The sequence below is a fragment of the Phyllobates terribilis genome, unplaced genomic scaffold, assembly GCF_046119375.1.
Source record: "Phyllobates terribilis strain yellow unplaced genomic scaffold, ASM4611937v1 Scaffold_2__4_contigs__length_985480577, whole genome shotgun sequence".
In the NCBI taxonomy this organism is placed as follows: domain Eukaryota; kingdom Metazoa; phylum Chordata; class Amphibia; order Anura; family Dendrobatidae; genus Phyllobates; species Phyllobates terribilis.
This window is the reverse complement of record NW_027362762.1, coordinates 873096183-873118224: the sequence shown is the minus strand read 5'-3', so window position 1 is coordinate 873118224 and position 22042 is coordinate 873096183. Positions and strand designations below refer to the sequence as shown.

At 46.6% G+C, this 22042-nt stretch overlaps 1 protein-coding gene across 2 annotated transcripts in view; it reads right to left on the bottom strand.

Moving 5' to 3' along the window:
• Positions 1-22042, bottom strand: part of CMSS1 (cms1 ribosomal small subunit homolog) — a 413413-nt gene that overhangs the window by 10566 nt on the left and 380805 nt on the right. For both annotated transcript variants that reach the window (XM_073668100.1, XM_073668101.1), the window contains exons 3-5: positions 15354-15431; positions 8613-8742; positions 504-563 (exon numbers count right to left, since the gene is read on the bottom strand). In XM_073668100.1, the coding sequence (XP_073524201.1) occupies positions 504-563; positions 8613-8742; positions 15354-15431 (268 nt within the window). The remainder of the gene's footprint in view (positions 1-503; positions 564-8612; positions 8743-15353; positions 15432-22042) is intronic.

Genomic DNA, 22042 nt, shown 5'->3' with positions numbered 1-22042 from the left:
AAAAGTGACATTTTGTGATGAATTTTCAGAAACCTCTTGTTATATTAGTTGTGTTGAGATATTTAAACTGTTTTTATTGGAAAGGTTTAGAACAAACAGTACAAATTTTATACATTTTGCTATTAAATTAAATTTGCAATGGGGGAGTTGAATAATTTTGATTGCAACTTTAGGCTAAACAGAAATAATACAATGGCATGTATAGGAAGTGAATTAGTAATGTATTGTGTCGCTGATCAATCCAACATACCTAAAAGATGAAGGGGAAACAATACTGCTAATGACCACTAGATGGTGGCAGTGCTCTGAGACCATCTGACAGCGCTGTATAATGTCATTATAAGCCATGCGGGACACAGATCATGAAGCCTATGGATCAGTTATATTATACACATGTACTATGTAATGTATATACCATTGCATGGTTTCAAAATAGCAGTGTTATTGAGTATTCAATCGGAAACATTGGCAGTGGATTCCCTTGCGCTTTAACATATACTTACTCTCCCTCAGGTAAGATGATAAGGTATGGGTGAGGTCGTTTTCTTTTGCAAAAGAATGTTCTATGAATTAAAAAAAACATGTTAAAAATGTTTTCATTAATTACAACACAAAAACAAAGGCAACAAATAACAGCGGATTACAGATTCAGGGAGATTTCCGTATTCAACACTCGCATTCAAATCAGCCCTCACCTCTGTTAGACAGGTCTAATTCACAACCCTTGTATCTTCCTTATCCCACAACCCCAAACAGTTAGGCTGTGTGCCCACGATGCGGATTTAATGCGTTTCCGCGGCTGCATTTCCGGCGTGAAAACGCATTAAAAACGCATGTTAAGTTGTGTGCCATGGTCCCCAATGATAATCCGCATGTGCTGTGCACATGATGCGGGAATTTCCGCTGCGGATTATCATTGCGGAAAAATCCGCAGCACTACCATTAATTTTGCGGAATCGAGGCAAAATCACCGCCATTGACTTGCATTGAACAGCATAACATCCGCATGCATACAAGTATGCATGCGGATGTTATGTGATTCAATGCGCGGATGGTACCCGGGTCTGGAGAAGAGGAGACTCTGCTCCAGACCCGGGTACCATAGTACCTGTTGTTAAAAAAGAATAAAATAAAAAAAAACATATTCTTACCTTCTGATGGACCCCTGTTTGCTCCCAGTGGCACTGCTGGCTCTTCGGCTGCTCGCGGAGGTGTCAAAGGACCTTCCATGACTTCATTTAGTCATGTGACAGGTCACGCAACCGCTGACGTCGGCGGTCGCGTGACCTGTCACATGACTAAATGACGTCATGGAAGGTCCTTTCACACCACCGCGAGCCACAGAAGACACCGGACGCACCGGAGAAGGAGACCGGGGGCCATCGGAAGGTGAGTATAATGTTTTGGGGTTTTTTTCCAACATTTTTATTCTTTTTTTTTTTTTTTTTTTTTTTTTTTACTATTGATGCTGCATTTGCAGCATCGTAACTTGGTCACTTGGTCACACAACATAATCCATGCAGGTTGCATGGATTTATATACTGTGACTAAGTTGTCAAGCAGTTTTCCAAGAGATGCTAAAATCGCTTGGAAAAGCATTTGACAACCCGCATGCGAAATCGAATGTTCAAAACGCCTCACAAACGCTTCTATCTGGCAGAAAAAACGCATGTATAATCCGCATGCGTTTTTTCTGCCAGGGAGATGAAGAAACGCTCCGCAGCATTTCTGCATCATGGGCACTTAGCCTTATTCAACACTTTTAACTCTCTCCTCCGCCCTCCTCTGTCCCCTCCGACCTCCGTCATCGCTGTTGAGGAGTTTGCCACACACTTCAAAAATAAGATTGACCAAACACGGCAAGCCTTTACTGTCCGACCACCACAACCCCTTTGTTTCCCAGACCATTGCCCTTCCCCCATAACCTCCCTTCCCAACATCACGGAAGGAGACCTCACTCATCTCCTCTCCAAATCACACCTCACCACTTGTGCACTTGGCCCCATCCCATGCCACTTCCTCCCCAACCTCACCCCCACACTCATCCCATCCCTAACCCATCTCTTCAACCTATCACTAACTTCTGGTACCTTCCCCGCTGCCTTCAAACATGCCACAATCAAGCCCGGCTCAAAAAGCCATCCCTTGACCCAACCGCCTTGTCCAGCTACCGCCCCATATCGCTGCTCCCATTTGCCTCCAAACTCCTTGAGCAACACGTTCACGCTGAATTTTCCTCTCACTTCTCATCTAACTCTCTCTTCAACAACCGACAATCTGGCTTCCGCCCCCACCATTCCACCGAAACTGCCCTTACCAAAATTACTAATGACTTACTTACAGCCAAAGCTAACAGACAATTCTCTGTACTTCTTCTTGACCTGTCCCATGCCTTTGACACAGTTGACCACTACTACAGATCATCTCTTCCTTTGGCGTCAAAGACCTTGCCTTATCTTGGATCTCCTCATACCTTTCCAACAGCACATTTAGCGTCTCCCACTCCGACACGAACTCCTCACCCCGCCCCCTCTCTGTTGGAGTCCCTCAAGGCTCTGTCCTAGGACTCCTATTCTTCTCAGTCTATACCCTTGGCCTGGGACAGCTTATAAAATCCCATGGCTTCCAATACCATCTGTACGCTGATGACACCTATATCTACCTCTCTGGCCCAGACCTCTCTGCTGTCAAGAATCCCAGCATGTCTATGAACCATATCCTCCTCCTTCTCCTCCAGTCCATCCTCACTCTGCTGCGTAACTAGTTCATCTCTCGCCTGGCTACTCCTCTGCTACCCCCCTTTGCAAATCCCTTCACTGGCTCCCAATTGCCCAGCATATCCAGTTCAAACTACTGACACTGATCTACAAAGCCATCCATAACCTACAAAGCCATCCATAACCTACAAAGCCATCCATAACCTTTCCCCTCTGTAAGGGGAAAGAGAACAACATTTCTAATGGGGAGGAAACATGGGAAAGGAAGTGGAAAAAAGGGAGGTAAATCCTTCCAAAGGAGAAAGACAAGTGGATTAATATTAGTCCCAACATTTTGAGACTTGTCCTAGATAAATACATTTAGCATATTTCCAGTTTAGTCCTTTTCAAATGTAATATCCTATGGGAGAAATGTTATCAGGGAGATTTCCTAAACTAAATGCACCAGAATTCTGTCTTCATTTTAGAAAACCTGGAAGTTCATTGGGGGCATGGCTGTAACTTCAGAGACCACGCCCCTAATGTACTGCAAGGCTAGTTTGTGTATGGCGGCAAAGTTCAATTTCTCGTTGCTGTCACAGCGGATCACTACAAGTATTATTATTATCTATAAGTTCATACAACTTATTTGCTTAGTAAAAGCATCCTGACAGATTCCCTCAGTTCAATGAGCGCTATAGCATTACAGCAGAGGTTTATATTGTGGTTATAGTGACATATGTCACTGCAACGAGATATAGGTGCACAACAGATTATATAGTGGCATACAATGCTATTATCTCACATTGTAAATAACGATATGGTGTGGTTATAGGCCCGGGTGTCAGAGCAGAAGGGCCCAAGTGGGGTGTCAGAGCAGAAGGGCCCGGGTGTCAGAGCAGAAGGGCCCGGGTGGGGTGTCAGAGCAGAAGGGCCCGGGTGGGGTGTCAGAGCAGAAGGGCCCGGGTGTCAGAGCAGAGGGTCCTGAGTGGGGTGTAAGAGCAGAAGGGCCCAGGTGTCAGAGCAGAAAGGCCCGGGTTGGGTGTCAGAGCAGAAGGGCCCGGGTGGGGTGTCAGAGCAGAAGGGCCCGGGTGGGGTGTCAGAGCAGAAGGGCCCGGGTGGGGTGTCAGAGCAGAAGGGCCCGGGTGGGGTGTCAGAACAGAAGGGCCCGGGTGGGGTGTCAGAGCAGAAGGGCCCGGGTGTTACAGCAGAAGTGCCTGAGTGGGGTGTCAGAGCAGAGGGGCCCGGGTGTCAGAGCAGAGGAGCCTGAGTGGGGTGTCAGAGCAGAAGAGCCTGGGTGGGGTGTCAGAGCAGAGGGGCCTGAGTGTCAGAGCAGAGGGGCCTGAGTGGGGTGTCAGAGCAGAAGAGCCTGGGTGGGGTGTCAGAGCAGAAGAGCCTGGGTAGGGTGTCAGAGCAGAAGGGCCTGGGTGTCAGAGCAGAGGGGCCTGAGTGGGGTGTCAGAGCAGAAGAGCCTGGGTGGGGTGTCAGAGCAGAGGGGCCTGAGTGTCAGAGCAGAGGGGCCTGAGTGGGGTGTCAGAGCAGAAGGGCCTGGGTGGGGTGTCAGAGCAGAAGGGCCTGGGTGGGGTGTCAGAGCAGAGGGGCCTGAGTGGGGTGTCACAGCAGAGGGGCCCGGGTGTCACAGCAGAGGGGCCCGGGTGTCAGAGCAGAGGGGCCCGGGTGGGGTGTCAGAGCAGAGGGGCCCGGGTGGGGTGTCAGAGTAGGCTGACCTATTTTTCCCTGCTAGTAAACACATAATTCTCTGAGGCCAACACATCACTATATAAATGAATAGTGACTACCAGGAGACAATGGCCTCTGGCCCATCACACCATCAAACCAAGCCAAGGAAACTAGGTCACTGCTAGGGCAAACAACCCCGCTTCTGAATAAATCAGCTTTCCCCTAAGGAGCGTGGCTAAAAATAAACAAGTATGGAATAAGAAACCTTTAATTTTCTTGAGAAAAGAAGACAGATTTTGCCCATACATGAAATATCATATAACACGAGGAGATTATTGCTGGAAATATCCTACAACACTTATAATAATCACAAGCCCAAAAGTCTGGGCCTTGGGTTTCTCCCAATGGTTCAAATAAAGTGCAAGCAAACAAGCGCCGGACTCGGGAAGCCTATACTTACATCCCAACCGCACAATGAAGTCTCTGCGGCTTCCAAAAGTGAGCAATTTTTATTTAACCTTCCCTGTGGTTTTTGATTGTGGGGATAAAGTTTAGGCCCAGAGAAGACATCAATCAGTCAGAACTTCTCTTAAAGGGCACCCACGACCTGCACAGGCTGGAGGCCACCATTAATAATCAGCATTTATCCATGAGAATAAACCCCATCAACTCATTAGGAAGCAATGTAATGGCTGAGGTTACTGGCAAGCCAACAGCATGGACCTTAGAGACACAACGAGGCATAAGGAAGGATGAATTACAGACACATAAGGAAAATTACTATTTACAGGGTATTTTGAGTATATAGGAAATCTCTAGCAGAGATCCCACATGCCACAAGAGTACAGATGTCAGACCATGAATGAACATGCAAGTGCGCAGGCAGCAGAGACAAAAGATGGTCTCCGCTGCCATCACTTATGGGGTTATGATTAGTGATGAGCGAGCACTAAAATGCTCGGGTGCTCGAAGCTCGGGTCGAGCACATTGGAATACTCGGGTGCTCGACCCCAGCAACGAGCCCAATGTAAGTCTATGGGAAACTCGAGCATTTTTCAGGCGGCTCACCCGGCGGTCTGCAGAGGGCCTAAAAATTGCCCAAATCAATGGGAACAGTGCTCAATTAAACGTCAGGCAGGCAGAATATATAGGCAGACAGGCAGGGTATATAGGAGGGTGCATGAAAAACATAGCAGGGCACTTGGAACACACTAGTGCCCTCCGATTTTCATGCACCCATCTCTTTAAAAAAGCCGGCAATTCAGCAGCGGCATACACTGGTACCCGACAATTTAGAACAGAAAGAATAGAGCATCACACACAGATTAGATAGATAGAAACATGTCAGTCACATATATAATAAGTACAGTGATAGTGTTGGTTACTGTACTTGTCATTTAGTGTTAAAATAAAGGATTCATTAAAAAAAAAAATTGGCATAGGGTTCCCCGTAATTTTAGTCTCTAGCAGAGGTTAAGCAGACGGCTGGGGCAGATGTTTGAAGCCTGGGAAGGGGGTAATACCCACGGAGCTTCCCAGGCTACTAATATCAGCGCCCAGCTGAATACCTAGCCTTTACTAGCTATTAAAATGGGGGACCCAAAACAAAAAATGACGTGGGGTCCCACTATTTTAATAGCTAGCAAAGGCTAGGCAGACAGCTGGGGGCTGATATTAATAGCCCAGGAAGGGTGCCAAGAATATTGGCCCCCTCCCAGGCTAGAAACACCATCCATCAGCCGCCCCAGAAATGGCGCATCCATAGCATGCGCCAATTCTGGCACTTAGCCTCTCTCTTCCCACTGCCCTGTAGCGGTGGCAGTGAGGTAATAGGGCTGGGGTTGATGTCAGCTTATAATGCCAGCTGACATCAAGCCCAGGTTAGTAATGGAGGGGCGTCTATAAGACACCCCCATTACTAACCTCATAGTGAAAGTTAAAAAAAACCACAAACACCCAGAATAAAGTCCTTTAATTGATATAAACACACAATTCTTTAATGTTCTAAAATTAAACTCTACTTACCGTCACGCCCATTCCAGCTGAAGCTAACGATCTCCTGCAATAAAAATAAAATAATAAACCAACATCATCCTTACCTTTCCATGGTTCCCACGATGGCTCCAGCTCTGCTACATCGAGACGACAGGCTGGACCGCAGCAGAACGCTGCCATCCAGCCTGTCATCCCGCAGACACTGAGAAGCTATGACTATGAAAATTGTACATTCACACTGAAGGCATCTAAACTATGAATTAACACATGTGGAATTATATACTTAACAAAAAAGTGTGAAACAACTGAAAATATGTCTTATATTCTAGGTTCTTCAAAGTAGCCACCTTTTGCTTTGATGACTGCTTTGCACACTCTTGGCATTCTCTTGATGAGCTTCAAGAGGTAGTCACCGGAAATGGTTTTCACTTCACAGGTGTGCCCGGTCAGGTTTAATAAGTGGGATTTCTTGCCTTATAAATGGGGTTGGGACCATCAGTTGTGTTGTGCAGAAGTCTGGTGGATACACAGCTGATAGTCCTACTGAATAGACTGTTAGAATTTGTATTATGGCAAGAAAAAAGCAGCTAAGTAAAGAAAAACGAGTGGCCATCATTACTTTAAGAAATGAAGGTCAGTCAGTCCGAAAAATTGGGTAAACTTTGAAAGTGTCCCCAAGTGCAGTTGCAAAAACCATCAAGCGCTACAAAGAAACTGGCTCACATGAGGACCGCCCCAGGAAAGGAAGATCAAGAGTCACCTCTGCTTCTGAGGATAAGTTTATCCGAGTCACCAGCCTCAGAAATCGCAGGTTAACAGCAGCTCAGATTAGAGACCAGGTCAATGCCACACAGAGTTCTAGCAGCAGACACATCTCTTCAACAACTGTTAAGAGGAGACTTTGTGCAGCAGGCCTTCATGGTAAAATAGCTGCTAGGAAACCACTGCTAAGGACAGGCAACAAGCAGAAGAGACTTGTTTGGGCTAAAGAACACAAGGAATGGATATTAGACCAGTGGAAATCTGTGCTTTGGTCTGATGAGTCCAAATTTGAGATCTTTGGTTCCAACCACCGTGTCTTTGTGCGACGCAGAAAAGGTGAACGGATGGGCTCTACATGCTTGGTTCCCACCGTGAAGCATGGAGGAGGAGGTGTGATGGTGTGGGGGTGCTTTGCTGGTGACACTGTTGGGGATTTATTCAAAATTGAAGGCATACTGAACCAGCATGGCTACCACAGCATCTTGCAGCTGCATGCTATTCCATCCGGTTTGCGTTTAGTTGGACCATCATTTATTTTTCAACAGGACAATGACCCCAAACACACCTCCAGGCTGTGTAAGGGCTATTTGACCAAGAAGGAGAGCGATGGGGTGCTACGCCAGATGACCTGGCCTCCACAGTCACCAGACCTGAACCCAATCGAGATGGTTTGGGGTGAGCTGGACCGCAGAGTGAAGGCAAAAGGGTCAACAAGTGCTAAGCATCTCTGGGAACTCCTTCAAGATTGTTGGAAGACCATTTCCGGTGACTACCTCTTGAAGCTCATCAAGAGAATGCCAAGAGTGTGCAAAGCAGTCATCAAAGCAAAAGGTGGCTACTTTGAAGAACCTAGAATATAAGACATATTTTCAGTTGTTTCACACTTTTTTGTTAAGTATATAATTCCACATGTGTTAATTCATAGTTTTGATGCCTTCAGTGTGAATGTACAATTTTCATAGTCATGAAAATACAGAAAAATCTGTAAATGAGAAGGTGTGTCCAAACTTTTGGTCTGTACTGTACTTCAGTATAAGGCTACGTTCACTTGAACATATTTTCAGTCAATGTGCTGTCCATGCAGAGAACTGACTGTACTGAACAATGAAAGTCAACATGCAAAGTCAATATGCCAGTGTACATGAGGGATATTTCACACAGAGTAAAGCTCTGTATGGAGAAAAAAATCACAGCTTGCACTAGGCTAGTCATTTTTGTGGACCATTGTACTAGTTTCATTGACACTGGGCTCCTGCACCCATCATAGCAATGAATGGAGAGAGGCAGCACATGCGCTGTCACCTCTCCACTCACAGGTGGTTGGACACCAGCTGAAATGGGGGGTTAGGGGACCCCCCACTCTGGAGATAGATGCAGGTCCAAGAGGTGGGACTCGCACCTATCAGACATTTGTAACAACCTTCAAGATGAAACAGGAGATTTATAAAATGATGTTTGTAAGAGAATGATAGGCCATACCTGGAAGTTTGAACTCCTCCATCTCAATCACTGACCGGGTCTTCTTGTAGAATTGCTCAATCAGCTGTTGCAGATCTTCTGGGGTTCCAGGTTTTGGTGCAGATGTTGCAAGAACATCCGTAATTGTTTTCTGAAGTGTAATAAAATATTAGTAAGTTAATCAAAATGGTACAAATATATTAAAAAAGGCTTTGATCACATCTGCATTGTGGCTTTCAAATAATGAAAGATCAAAACATCATCCGATGGACCTCAATGACTATTAGTGGGGTCTGTCAGGGTTCCCAAGTGTTTTTTGAGGTCTTGAAGAGAAGAGAAGCAATGTAGGCTTTGAGCAAATAAAGCAAGGATGCCTAGTCTTTCAAAATAATCTGTAGTCTGCATGTTTTAATGGAGGTGCCTACACGCCAATACAGTAAAAGAATTAAGGCTTTTACGAATAAATGTAAAAAAAAAAAAATCTCAATATAAACCTTCACAAATCCATGTTTGGATCAGAAGTTCCACCTTTCTGAAGTCCCCTTCCGAACTAAGCGAGAAACCTATAATTGACTAGACCTGGATATTCAACTGTAGCTACTGAGACATTGCACCAATCAGGTTTACAAAAAAGCCTTAGTTACTTACCGGTAACGGGATTTTTCGGAGCCCATGACAGCACCACGTGAGAGAGAGGATCCGCCCATCAAGGACAGGAAACCTACAGGTTAAAAAGGGCGGCCCTCTCTTCCCGCCTCAGTTTAGTTAACAGAGCATGAGAGTACCGCCAAGGTTAGTTATAACAAAACATAATCACATTAAGTACATTACTTTTCATCAATTTCCCACAAGGGTGCACAAAAAGAAATCAAATCTACAGGAGTGCACAACACCAGTGAAGGGAGGGAATATACAGGTGCTGTAATGGGCTCCGAAAAATCCCGTTACCGGTAAGTAACTAAGGCTTTATTCGGTCGTCCATGACAGCACCACGTGAGAGAATTACAGAGACGAAGGAAATTAGGGAGGGACCACAGCTTGAAGCATCCTTCTCCCGAAAGTGAGATCTGCAGAGCCACCCAGATCCAATCTATAGTGCCTATAGAAAGTAGAGGGAGAAGACCAAGTGGCAGCCTTACAAATCTCCTCAATGGAAAGCCCTGTCTTCTCCACCCAGGAGGTTGACACCGCTCTGGTAGAATGCGCCCTCAATCCCTCCGGTATCTCTTTATCCCCTGAGGAGTATGCGAGGGAAATGGCCTCCTTGATCCATCTAGCGATTGTAGCCTTTGAGGCCTTACAACCCTTCCTAGCCCCCTGATAGCAAATAAATAGGGACTTATCCTTTCTAAAGCCATGTGATACTTCTAAGTACCTTAGTACGCACCTCCTAACGTCTAAAGTGTGAAGTTTCTCCTCTTTTTGATTTTTGGGCGGAAAGCAAAAAGTTGGGAGGACTATTTCCTGGGTTCTATGGAATCGAGTGGCCACTTTAGGAAGAAAGGCTGGATCAGGTTTTAATATAATCCTATCGTCCAGAATTTGCGTGAATGGAGGGCATATTGAAAGGGCCTGTAGGTCACTGACTCTCCTGGCTGAAGTTAGGGCTACTAACAGGACCGTCTTTAGGAAAATAATTTTGGGGGAGACTAAATCTAGTGGCTCAAAAGGAGGACTGGTCAAGGCATCTAAGACATAATTCAAATCCCAGGGAGACATCTTTGCTTTGGTAATGGGTCTACACCTAAAGGAAGCTTTTATAAAACGGCCTATCCAATAGTTATCTGCAATATTGGAAGAAAATAAAGCTCCCAAAGCCGACACCTGTACTTTCAAGGTACTGGTAGTGAGACCTAATTCTAAGCCTCGCTGCAGAAATTCCAGAATTTTCCCAATAGGGGGCCCCTCCTCCACCTTAACTTCTGCAAAGGACAGAAACTTCCTCCAGGTCCTGGCATAAATACGGGTGGTAACAGGTTTTCTGCTAGCCAGGAGAGTATTCACTACATTTGCGGGGAATCCTTTGTTGGTCAATAACACCCTCTTAAATTCCACGCCGTCAAATGTAGACTCGGGGTTGGAGGATGGGAAAGTGGCCCTTGAGTGAGGAGGTCCGGAATCTCCGGAAGAACCCAGGGATCTGATATGGACATCTTCCGGAGACAAGGGAACCACGGTCTTTTGGGCCAAAAGGGACATACGAGTATCACTCTGGCCCGGTCTGCCCTGATCTTTTTTATCTGGCATATGCCAGAGGAAACCTCCAGGGAACCATAAAGGCGTCCACTGCCAGGGGTCCTTCTCTGGGGTCTAAGGAACAAAAATTTTCCACTTTCCGATTGGCTCTTGTTGCGAATAAGTCCACAGACGGAAGGCCCCACATTTCTACGATTCTCGAGAATATTTGTGTATTTAGGGACCACTCTCCTTTTATAGAAGTACGGCTGAGGAAATCCGCTGTGATGTTTTCCTTGCCTTTTAGATGAGTAGCCGAAAGAGAGAGACAGTGATCTTCGGCTTTCAGCAGAAGTGCGTTCGCTACCCTCATCAAGTTTCTTGAGCGGGTTCACCCTTGGTGGTTTATGTAAGCTACCGTGACTTGATTGTCCGAGAGTACACGGACATGCTGGTCCTGAAAATATATAAGGAACTCGTTGAACGCATGCTGCACCGCCAGAAGCTCCTTAACATTTGATGACAACTGTTGCTCACTGCTTGACCAGGTTCCCTGCACTAATTTCCCTTCAAAGTGAGCTCCCCAACCTGTAGCACTTGCATCAGTGGACAAGACTGCAGTTGGACTACATTCCCAGGGAACCCCTTTAGCAAGATTGTCTTGTCGTAACCACCAACGAAGGGACCATATGGCACGAGGACCTAGCGTAAACTTACGGTGTAGATGCCCCTCTAAAGCTGCGTTATTGTACAACACATCCCACTGAAAGGCTCTTGAATGCAATTGTGACCAACGAACCGCAGGAAAAGTGGAGGTGAAGGTTCCCAATAGTGACATGGCCTTACGGAGTGACATAGAAGGTTTACGTATACATTGTTCTACCAACTCCCGGATTCTATAAATTTTCTCTTCTGGAAGACAACATAGCTGTTTCCTGGAATCTAATATGACCCCCCAGATATTGTTGTACCTTGAGTGGAGATAGTCTAGATTTTTCTAAATTTAGAAACCACCCCAAACTCTTTAAGACCGACATGGTCTCCTGCAGGTGGGTCTCGCATTGAACCAACGAATTCCCCACTATCAGGAGATCATCCAGGTAAGGGATAATTAGAATGTCCCTTTCTCTTATATGGGCCATAACTTCCACCATTACTTTAGTAAAAACCCGTGGGGCTATAGCTAAACCGAAGGGGAGTGCAGTGTATTGGAAGTGTTTAACCACCCCGTCTATGTCAATGGCCAGCCTCAAGTATTTCTGGTAAACACTATGAATTGGGATATGGTAATACGCATCTTTGAGATCGAGCACTACCATATAGCAGTGGGGAAAAAGTAACTTTATTACGGATTTTAAAGACTCCATTTTAAAGGTGTGTATTTTAAGGAAATTATTCAGGGATTTCAGATTTATAATTGTCCTGAAACTTCCATCCGGTTTCGGAATCAAGAAGAGCGGGGAGTAGAAACCAAGACCCTTTTCAGCTTCCGGAACCTCAATCAGGACGTGCTTTCTTATTAGGGTTTGTACTTCCGAAACGAGGGCAGCCTGGCGTTCTGGGGAAGAACTGGAGGGAACAACCATGAACCTTTTGTGAGGCAATGCTTTAAATTGAAACTTAAGACCATACTTAAACAGGCTCAAAATCCAATTACTATGAGAAATCTGTTCCCAAGCTGGGACAAAAAATGACAATCTCCCTCCCACCTGGGCTGATTGTGTATCCCCTGTCTTCTGCTCATTTTTTGGAGACGGACCAAAGAGTAGACCTCTACCTTTTCGACCTCTTTCATCAGACTTGTCTTGCTCCCTGAAATATCTCTTCCGGAACGATCTCTTAAAGGAGGGTAGAGGAACTGATGGAAACCCCTTCTTAGGGTCCCCCGCTTTCTCCAATAAGTCGTCCATGGTCTGACCAAAGAGGTATTCCCCTTCACACGGGATTGTACACAGTCTGGACTTAGTCTGTAAATCCCCTGGCCAGCTTTTAATCCACAAGGCTCGCCGAGCCGCATTTGACAGTGCTGCTGACTTTGCTGCCAACCTCACCGAGTCCACAGATGCATCAAGAAAAGCTGCCGCCCCGTGAACCAGTGGAAGGGAAGAAATAATGTCTTTCTTAGAAGTCCCATCCTTCAACTGACTGTCTAGCTGTTCAAGCCACACCATCAGGGCTCTGGACGTACAGGTAGCTGCTACTGTTGGTCTCAGTGCTCCCGCAGCTGTCTCCCATGCCCCTTTCAGGAAAGTATCAGCCCGTCTGTCTAGGGGGTCTCTCAATGCACCCATATCATCGAACGGGAGGGAAGTTCTTTTCGCTGCTTTAGTAACAGCAACATACAGCTTGGGTGCTTTTAACCAGGAGGAACACATAGCATCCTCAAACGGATATTTCCTTTTAAAGGATGGAGGAACACTGTCCTTCTTGTCAGGCTTTCTCCACTCCTTATCAATGAGGTCTTTCACCCTTGAATTTACTGGAAAGACCCTTCTCTTCTTTAGCCCCAGACCACCAAACATAACATCCTTAGCTGACTTCTCTACCCTCGAGTCCACTATCCCCATTGTAGATCGGACGGCTTTTACTAGGGCATCGACCTCCTTCAGGGGGAAGCACTGTCTGTCTGGCTCACTATCAGAGGAAGAGAAGGCGGAGGAGGAAGCGACCGATAGCTCAGAGTCTGAACCCGGCTGGGTTTCTTGAGGAATATGCCCAGACTCTGAACCTTGCAATGCTTTGCCTATTTCTTCCCTTATTAAAGTTCTTAGGCCTAGGGAAAAATTCTGGGGTCTCCTCCGATATCATTTTGCTGATACAAAGCTGACACAACCTTTTGCTATAAGAATCAGGGAGTGGACAGCTGCATAAGGCACACTCTCTGTGCTTGGACTTCGAGGAACATTTCTTGCTCTAAAAGAAAGTCATAGATAGAAAGGAGGAAACATTAGTAGAACTTTCACGAAGATTCCACTCACCCCACAGAACCTTCGGAACCGTAGAAGCAGAAGAATCCAGCATGCATGGCGAGGAATCACGCCGCACCGGACCGTCCTTCCTGCTCTTAGTGGTAGCTCTTCTAGTTGTACGACCAGACCCTAGCCGGGAATGACGCTGCGCCACTAGTTGTGAGGGCTCCCCAGAGGGCTGCTCCTGCAGCAGATGTTGTTGCCTAGGTGACAGCTCCTGTGAATCTTCCATAGCTTACAATGTAAGAATGGGCTGGGAAGCACCTCTGTATGTTACCAGACCCTTTATATACTGGCCATACCGGTACCATGTGTGGGTGTGTGTTTCCTTTTTTTTTTTTTTTTTTTTTTTCTACCCAGGAGGGCGTTACCTGCTCCTTGGTCTTCCTCCCCAGGTCCAGGTGGGATCCAGGTGGGCAACTCGCCGCCAGGTCCTCAATCCCCCGGCGTTCAGCTGCTCGCGCCAAAAAATTCAAACGAGCCCCGCCCCTTCCGGTGACGTCACAGGGACTTCCTGCCCGGCGCACCGGAAGTCGCGTCAGAAGGTCGCGCCCGTCACGTGCGCCGCCGGCGCGACCTGGATCTCCTGCAAGCGGTAGCGAGGGGGGGGGGGGAAAGCCCGCTAGCGGCCCCACACCTGGCGGACATCTACCTCCCGTGAGGCGATGTCGCGCCTGCCGCAACGCTCACGGAGGCGCCCCCATGAGCCCTGCCGTGGCGTCTCCAGAGGACCGGGACGGACCGGCTCTAACCACCTGCTGTGGCCCTCTCTGGGACAGGAGTCCATCTTCTGCAGGTAAGCCTGCAAGGTCCCCCATCATGGACAGGAAACCTAAACTGAGGCGGAAAGAGAGGGCCGCCCTTTTTAACCTGTAGGTTTCCTGTCCTTGATGGGCGGATCCTCTCTCTCACGTGGTGCTGTCATGGATGACCGAATAAATATTATTAAGGGCTCAGTCACACAGCCATAGATTCTCTCCTGTGAGAGGAATGAGCCGATTAGGTCTGTCAGAGTTTGAGCCGAGTGTCATGGTAGTGTGATCCGATTGTCTCTCATGAGAGAATCAGCGCACAGGTGTGGAGAGGACGGAGAACTTAATTTCTCCATCTTCTCCATTGTCTGTATCTGTGTAAATAAGACTACACTCGGATGGCATCCAAGTGCAGTCCAATGTTTTACACACACCCATAGATTTGTATGGGTGTACATGGCCCGAGTATCGGATGTACTTCATCAGAATTGGCATGAGAAAAAAATCGCAGATCTGCACAGCCCCATAGTGTAACCTAGAAGTCCAGAGACTGACAGCCTTTCAGTGCATACAATGAGCTGTTCATTACTTAGGACACTTAAGCTTAAAAAGAGATATTAGAATACTATTTATGCTGAAGTTTTCACTGCAAAACTATAAATGAACCTGCTCCGTTTTTCCTGTGTTGATTTATAGCAGACAGAGTAGTGTTTCTGAATCAGAGCTCCAAATCCACAGCATAAAGATAAAATAAAACATAATGACCTGCCTGACCAAAGCCATCATCTTCAAGGAGCTAACTGCACACGCTAAGTATAGTGAACTCCTTGTGAAGGAGATTCACTTTAAGGAGGCAAATGCTGTACCTTCTTCCTTTTTCTGGATTTTTTTTCTGCTTTCTCCAATTTTTCCTCCTCTGGTTTGCTTAAGATGCATTCCTTCACCTACAAAAAGAAGTGAATATGTAGAAACGTAACATATGAGACAAATTTTTAAAGTCGCTTTAAGGCCAAGTTCACATGACCATATTTTCTGACTGGTGTCTGTGAAAAAACGTACAGCATACGAACAGCACCCAAACCAATGGATCAGTGCAGATGTGCAATTTTTTTTTTAAAGAAAATTGCAGCATACATTAGTTTTTTCCGTATGTCGGGTGAGACTCCCTATTCAAGCCTATCTGTGAGCAAAAAAAGTTAGGTTCCATACAGAGCCACAGCATGGCATTCAGTGTTTACGGATACATTGCAATTCTTTAACATAGGAAACTGTATTTTGTTGTGCAAAATTTTATTAACTGTTAATGTATTGTGGTAAAGAGACTTGCTCGGCTCTCACAGAGGCAGACACAGGAAACACATCTTGGGTTAACGTCCTGCAGGTTTATTGATATATCCGCATAAACCTCAGCAGGGTTCCACAAAATAAACACGGCCTCTCCGTGATAACGAAAAACAAAAATATAAAGTATAGTACAGTCCATAGGCAAGCGGGGTTTTGCCCGCTTTGGGTAGCACATTAAGGTTTCACCACAAAGTCCTTCTGTGGAGCTCTCTGGCTTCCACACACACAGTCTGGAGACTTCCTTCTCCAGACCACACCAGAGAAAAAAAAACAGTGACTGAGCATTTAACTTCCTCAGCCACACCCTTGAGGTAGAGATATGGTAAATGACCTCCCGCCCTTCTCAATGTCATTCACAAAAAAACATTCCCTTTTAAAATGGTGGTTTAACCACCCAACACATAACATGCTGGAGAAAACTTGTAGGTTTAGTTCACTGAAGCTAGTAGCCGCAGTGAAACATATCTCCCCTCACATATATCACTCGTGACTCCTCTGTCACAGTATATAAAGAGATTGCATACGGATGAAAAATCCGAAAAAAAAAAATTGACAGTTTACTGGATGGAACTGATTATTTATATGCTCGTGTGAACTTGGTCTACAGAACCTACTACTACAAAAAAAAATACATATGTTTTGTAACTGTTCATTTCCTAGCATTATAGTTTTACGGGAGGTGTGCTTTTCAAGGGTTAAATATCATAATACCTTCTTTTTTTTTACAGTATCATCATTATGCAGTGGAACATATTGCAATAGGGTGAGAATCGTGCAAATATATCAGAAATGTACAAGATCCATGAGTCCGCATGGCTTTTTAGGTGTTCATAGTGGGGTCAGTTAAAATGTTGGCCGGTATGCATCATCCCTGCTGATACTGTGTCAACTGAATGTCTATTTTGGAGATCAACGAAATCACAATCCAACTGGCACAGAATTATCCAGGATGAGGAACCTAAGATACTCCCTGGTAATCCTTAAACAGGGATCTGGATTTCGCTGTAGGGAATCCCCAGGTCTCTGCTCGCAGATTAGTCTTGTATTGGTGACTGCGGCACTGCAGACAGAAAGGCTCCGTCAGGGACTCAACTTCTAAATCAGGTAGTCTGGCAAGAAACTACAGGTCAAAGGATGATACAGAGACCTAGTCAAGAGCTAGTCAGGGGTCAAGACCAAGAGCAACCAACAATGTCCAGCAAGGAGCAAGACAATGAATGATTAGGAAGAGAGGAGATCAACATTCAGCAAATAAAAACCAGGCAGACAAGGCTGGAAAGTGAGGCGAGGTCAGGGTCGGGAAAATAGCTGGGGTCATCACAATTTTGAGTAGTTAACAGGCAGTGGCCAAGGAAGGTTTGCACCTGAACATGGTCATCAACTTCCTCTTGTTAGTGCAGCTTTCTTCACAAACTGACTGCACTTCTGCTGCTGGTGGAGGAGTATTGTGATCAGACCTGTCTATCAGTTTCCTCCAATAGAAAAGCAGCTTTCCCATGTGAGGCATTTCACAATTGGAGGAGACTGATGGACAGGGCTGGTCACATGCTCCTTCATCAGCAGTCAAATTATGACAGTAGGGCTAGTCAGTTTGTTAGGAAAGCTGCACTATCAAGAGAACATGGCTAAGCTATTTAAAAAGGTTCTTAGAATGGTAACAAGACAGCTGGCAGCAGGGCCGGCTCCAGGTTTTTCTGGGCCCCGGGCGAAAGAGTCTCAGTGGGCCCCTTTAACACATACCACGATTCATGATGCAGAGATAAGGCGGAGAAATTATATATATATATATATATATATATATAGTACAATGCAAAGATTTCACTTCTTACATTACATGAGTGATATCTATTGTAAATTCCACAATAGCTCAGAAATCGGTGAATCGCTCCACACAGAATACTGGCCCCCATATAAGGCTCCATACGGAATACTGGCCCCCATATAATGCTTCATACGGAATACTGGCCCCCATATAAGGCCCCATACGGAATACTGGCCCCCATATAAGGCCCCATACGGAATACTGGCCCCCATATAAGGCCCCATAAGGAATACTGGCCCCCATATGGAATACTGGCCCCCATATAAGGCTCCATGCGGAATACTGGCCCCCATATAAGGCTCCATACGGAATACTGGCCCCCATATAAGGCTCCATACGGAATACTGGCCCCCATATAAGGCCCCATACAGAATACTGACCCCCATATAAGGCCCCATACGGAATACTGGCCCCCATATAAGGCCCCATACGGAATACTGGCCCCCATATAAGGCCCCATACGGAATACTGGCCCCCATATAAGGCCCCATACGGAATACTGGCCCCCATATAAGGCTCCATACGGAATACTGGCCCCCATATAAGGCTCCATACGGAATACTGGCCCCCATATAAGGCTCCATACGGAATACTGGCCCCCATATAAGGCTCCATACGGAATACTGGCCCCCATATAAGGCCCCATACGGAATACTGGCCCCCATATAAGGTCCCATACGGAATACTGGCCTCCATATAAGGCTCCATATGGAATACTGGCCCCCATATAAGGCTCCATACAGAATACTGGCCCCCATATAACGCTCCATACAGGATACTGGTCCCCTTATAAAGCTCCATACAGGATACTGGCCCCCATATAACACTCCATACAGGATACTGGTCCCCTTATAAAACTCCATACAGGATACTGGCCCCCATATAACGCTCCATACAGGATACCTGTCCCCTTATAACGCTCCATACAGGATACTGGCCCCATATAATGCTGCATGCAGGCTGTTACCCCCCACATAATGTCCCATACAGGCTGTCCCCCCCTTATAATGCTCCATGCAGGCTGTTACCCCCCACATAATGCCCCATACAGGCTGCCCCCCCCCTTATAATGCTCCATGCAGGCTGTTCCCCCCCACATAATGCACTATGCAGGCTGCCCCCCCTTTATAATGCCCCATGCAGGCTGTTCCCCACCTTATAATGCCCCATGCAGGATGTCACCCCCCCCTCTTTATAATGCCCCATGCAGGATGTCCTCCCCTCTCTTTATAATGCCCCATGCAGGATGTCACCCCCTCTCTTTATAATGCTCCATGGAGGATGCCACCCCCCCTTCTCTTTATACTGCCCCATGCCTCCATACATTAAAAAAAAAATTCAAATACTCACCTCCCTTCTCCTCACCTGCTACCTGCTGCCCGCTGCTCGGGTCCGAACTCCAGCGTTGTCGGCGTCTTCCCGCTCAGCGCTCCCTGTGACGGCTCAGGGGAGGGCGCGGTGTAAAGACGTCACCGCGCCCTCTGACCTGAGAAGTCACAGGGAGTGCAGAGCAGGAAGACAGCTGATCTGCGGAGGCACGGGGAGAGGTAAGTATCCAGCTGCCGGGGCCCTGAGCAAGCGGCGGAGAAGGGCGGGCGCTGACACCGATCTCCTCCGCCCATAGCCCAGCGGGGTGCGCGACCGCCATTGGGCCCCTCTGCCTGCTCAGGGCCCCGGCATTTGCCCGGGTGCTGACGCCGGCCCTGACTGGCAGTGAGCATGAGCAGTATGAAGCATCACTACTGTGAACTGGAGAGAACCTGTACAATATACTGTAAAACTATAGCCAGATCACAGCAGCTAAGCAGTCAAATAGACCAGATGGACAGCAATATGAGCAGTCTCTTCTTACTTCAGCACCCCTGGTGTCTCCAGTAACGGATCAGAAAGACAGGGTCGACAGCAGTGTGAGCAGCCTCTTCTTACCTCAACAGCCCTGTTATCTCCATTATTAGATCGGATACACATGGTGGACAGCAGTGTGAGTGGCCTCTTCTTACCTCAGCTCTCCTGGTATCTCCAGTATTAGATCAGATAGACAGGCTGGACAAAGGTGTGAGCAGCCTCTTCTTACCTCAGCACTCTTGGTATGTTCAATATTAGATCTGATAGACAGGGTGGACAGCAGTGTGAGCAGCCTCTTTTTACCTCAGCACCCCTCGTATCTCCAGTATTAGATCAGACAGACATGGTGGACAGCAGTGTGAGCAGTCTCTCCTTACATCAGCACTCCTGGTATTTCCAGTATTAGATCAGACAGACAGCGTGGACAGCAGTGTGAGCAGTCTCTTCTTACATCAGCACTCCTGGTATTTCCAGTATTAGATCAGACAGACAGGGTGGACAGCAGTGTGAGCAGCGTCTTCTTACCTCAGCACTCCTGGGATCTCCGGTATTAGATTAGATAGACAGAGTGGACAGCAGTGTGAGCAATGCCTACTTACCTCATAACTCCTGGGATCTCCAGTATTAGATTAGATAGACAGGGTAGAGAGCAGTGTGAGCAGCCTCTTCTTACCTCAGCACTCCTGGGATCTCCAGCATTAAATCAGAATATCTACTGACAAATCCTCTTCCTCTGCATGCATGGGGGGGTGCGGAGCTTCCTACTACACAAGCTCACAGGCACTCATCTTGTTAATATTCTAGGACAGATTTATGTCAGTGTAACAAGAAGACGGCCATTTTAATATAGCACAGTAAATTGATTTCCTCCTTGGACAAAAAAAGTGTTTTTTGCTGAAAGATAGCTAGAAATTTATATGTAAAATTTTCTTTCTTTTTTCTATCCACAATAAACCCTTTAAACACAAGGTAAAGTCTGAATCCCAATTGGAAGAAAGCCACTGGAACTGATATCAAGGGGCTGTGGTCACCTAGGAATAGCAAGACAGCGGTCAGAAACAGAAGAGCCACAGCCTATGGCAGGTGAGGCCAGGGAAGAGAAGACAGGCTGCACAGTAGAGCTGCGATAGCCTGCAGGACGCCTTGGTTGGTGCGGTGAGTGACGGAAGTCAACCAAGGTGGGACGACGAGTAACATGGCGGCAGTTCTGTGTTTAGGACACCACATTATGGAACATGGAGATATCGCAGCAGCTGTTTGTACACCTGATGAACAGTAACTAGCTTTGTACAGAATCCAAGTACATGGACTCAGATGTTGGAAACTGAGAGAAAAACGTCTTTATGTCAGTCTGGCTTTTCTTCCTATAATCTGTCACATCTGTTGATACGGTAAGCGGATTTTCCTAATAAGCAATAATAGGAAGCGTGCCGATCTGGCCCAGGCATATCATCTGAAATTGCTCTTCCATGTACGTCTGAAGCTTAGATTGCTGCTGCAGTTTCCTGCGACGTGTTCAATGAAGGAAAATATTATAGAATTTGGCCTAGAGGGATCCAGATGGAAAACGGACACAATTACATCAGCGTTTACATTCCAATGATAGGGGTCAATCCCAGCCCTTCACATCACTGATGTAAGACATAAACTTCCTGTAAAATGAGCTCGGGGAACGTGAATGTGATAGAAACCCCGATTTTCTGCCACTTACAAGCTTTTTATTCTAGCCTTTAGTGACTACAAATACCACTGATGTCATGCTTCCATTTTACAGCAACATTGCCTATTTTAACCATTTCAGTAATAATAATCTTTTTATTTATATAGCGCCGACATATTCTGCAGCACTTTACAATTCAGACATCATCATAACTGTCCCCATTGGGGCTCACAATCTACATTCCCTATCAGTATGTCTTTGGAGTGTGGGAGAAAACCCGGAGGAAACCCACACAAACACGGGGAGAACATACAAACTCCTTGCAGATGTTGTCTTTGGAGGGATTTCAACCCAGGACCCCAGCGCTGCGAGGCTGCAGTGCTAACCACTGAGCCACCGTGCCGCCCATATGGGGTCTCCTGGAGCAGCTCTCGCAAGCTGGCCATTGCTTTATGGTATCTATGTAAATCTTCACCTTTATGTATACCCTGTAGATGTTAGGAGTCTTCTGCCTTATGTTAGAGCAGCACAGGACAGAAGGGAAGAAAGTGCGGTGCTGATCTTGGCGATATATATTTATGGCAGGTGAGTGCAGCTTCTGGAAATGTGATACGAGTCCTTTTCTGCCCACTGGTGACAGCTTTCCCATTGTTCCAATGAAGCTCCGCCTTAGTCCACCTTCCCCGAATCTGGCTCTGGCGACTGTGCCTAGCATAGCAATAAATTTACTGCTATTCCCTTCTAACACTCTTTCACCCCTTCAATCTATCCTAAACTTTGCTTCCCGACTAATCTACCTGTCCCCCCGCTTCTCCCCGGACTCTCCCCTTTGTCAATCCTTTCACTGGCTGTCCATTGCCCAGAGACTCCAGTTCAAAACCCTA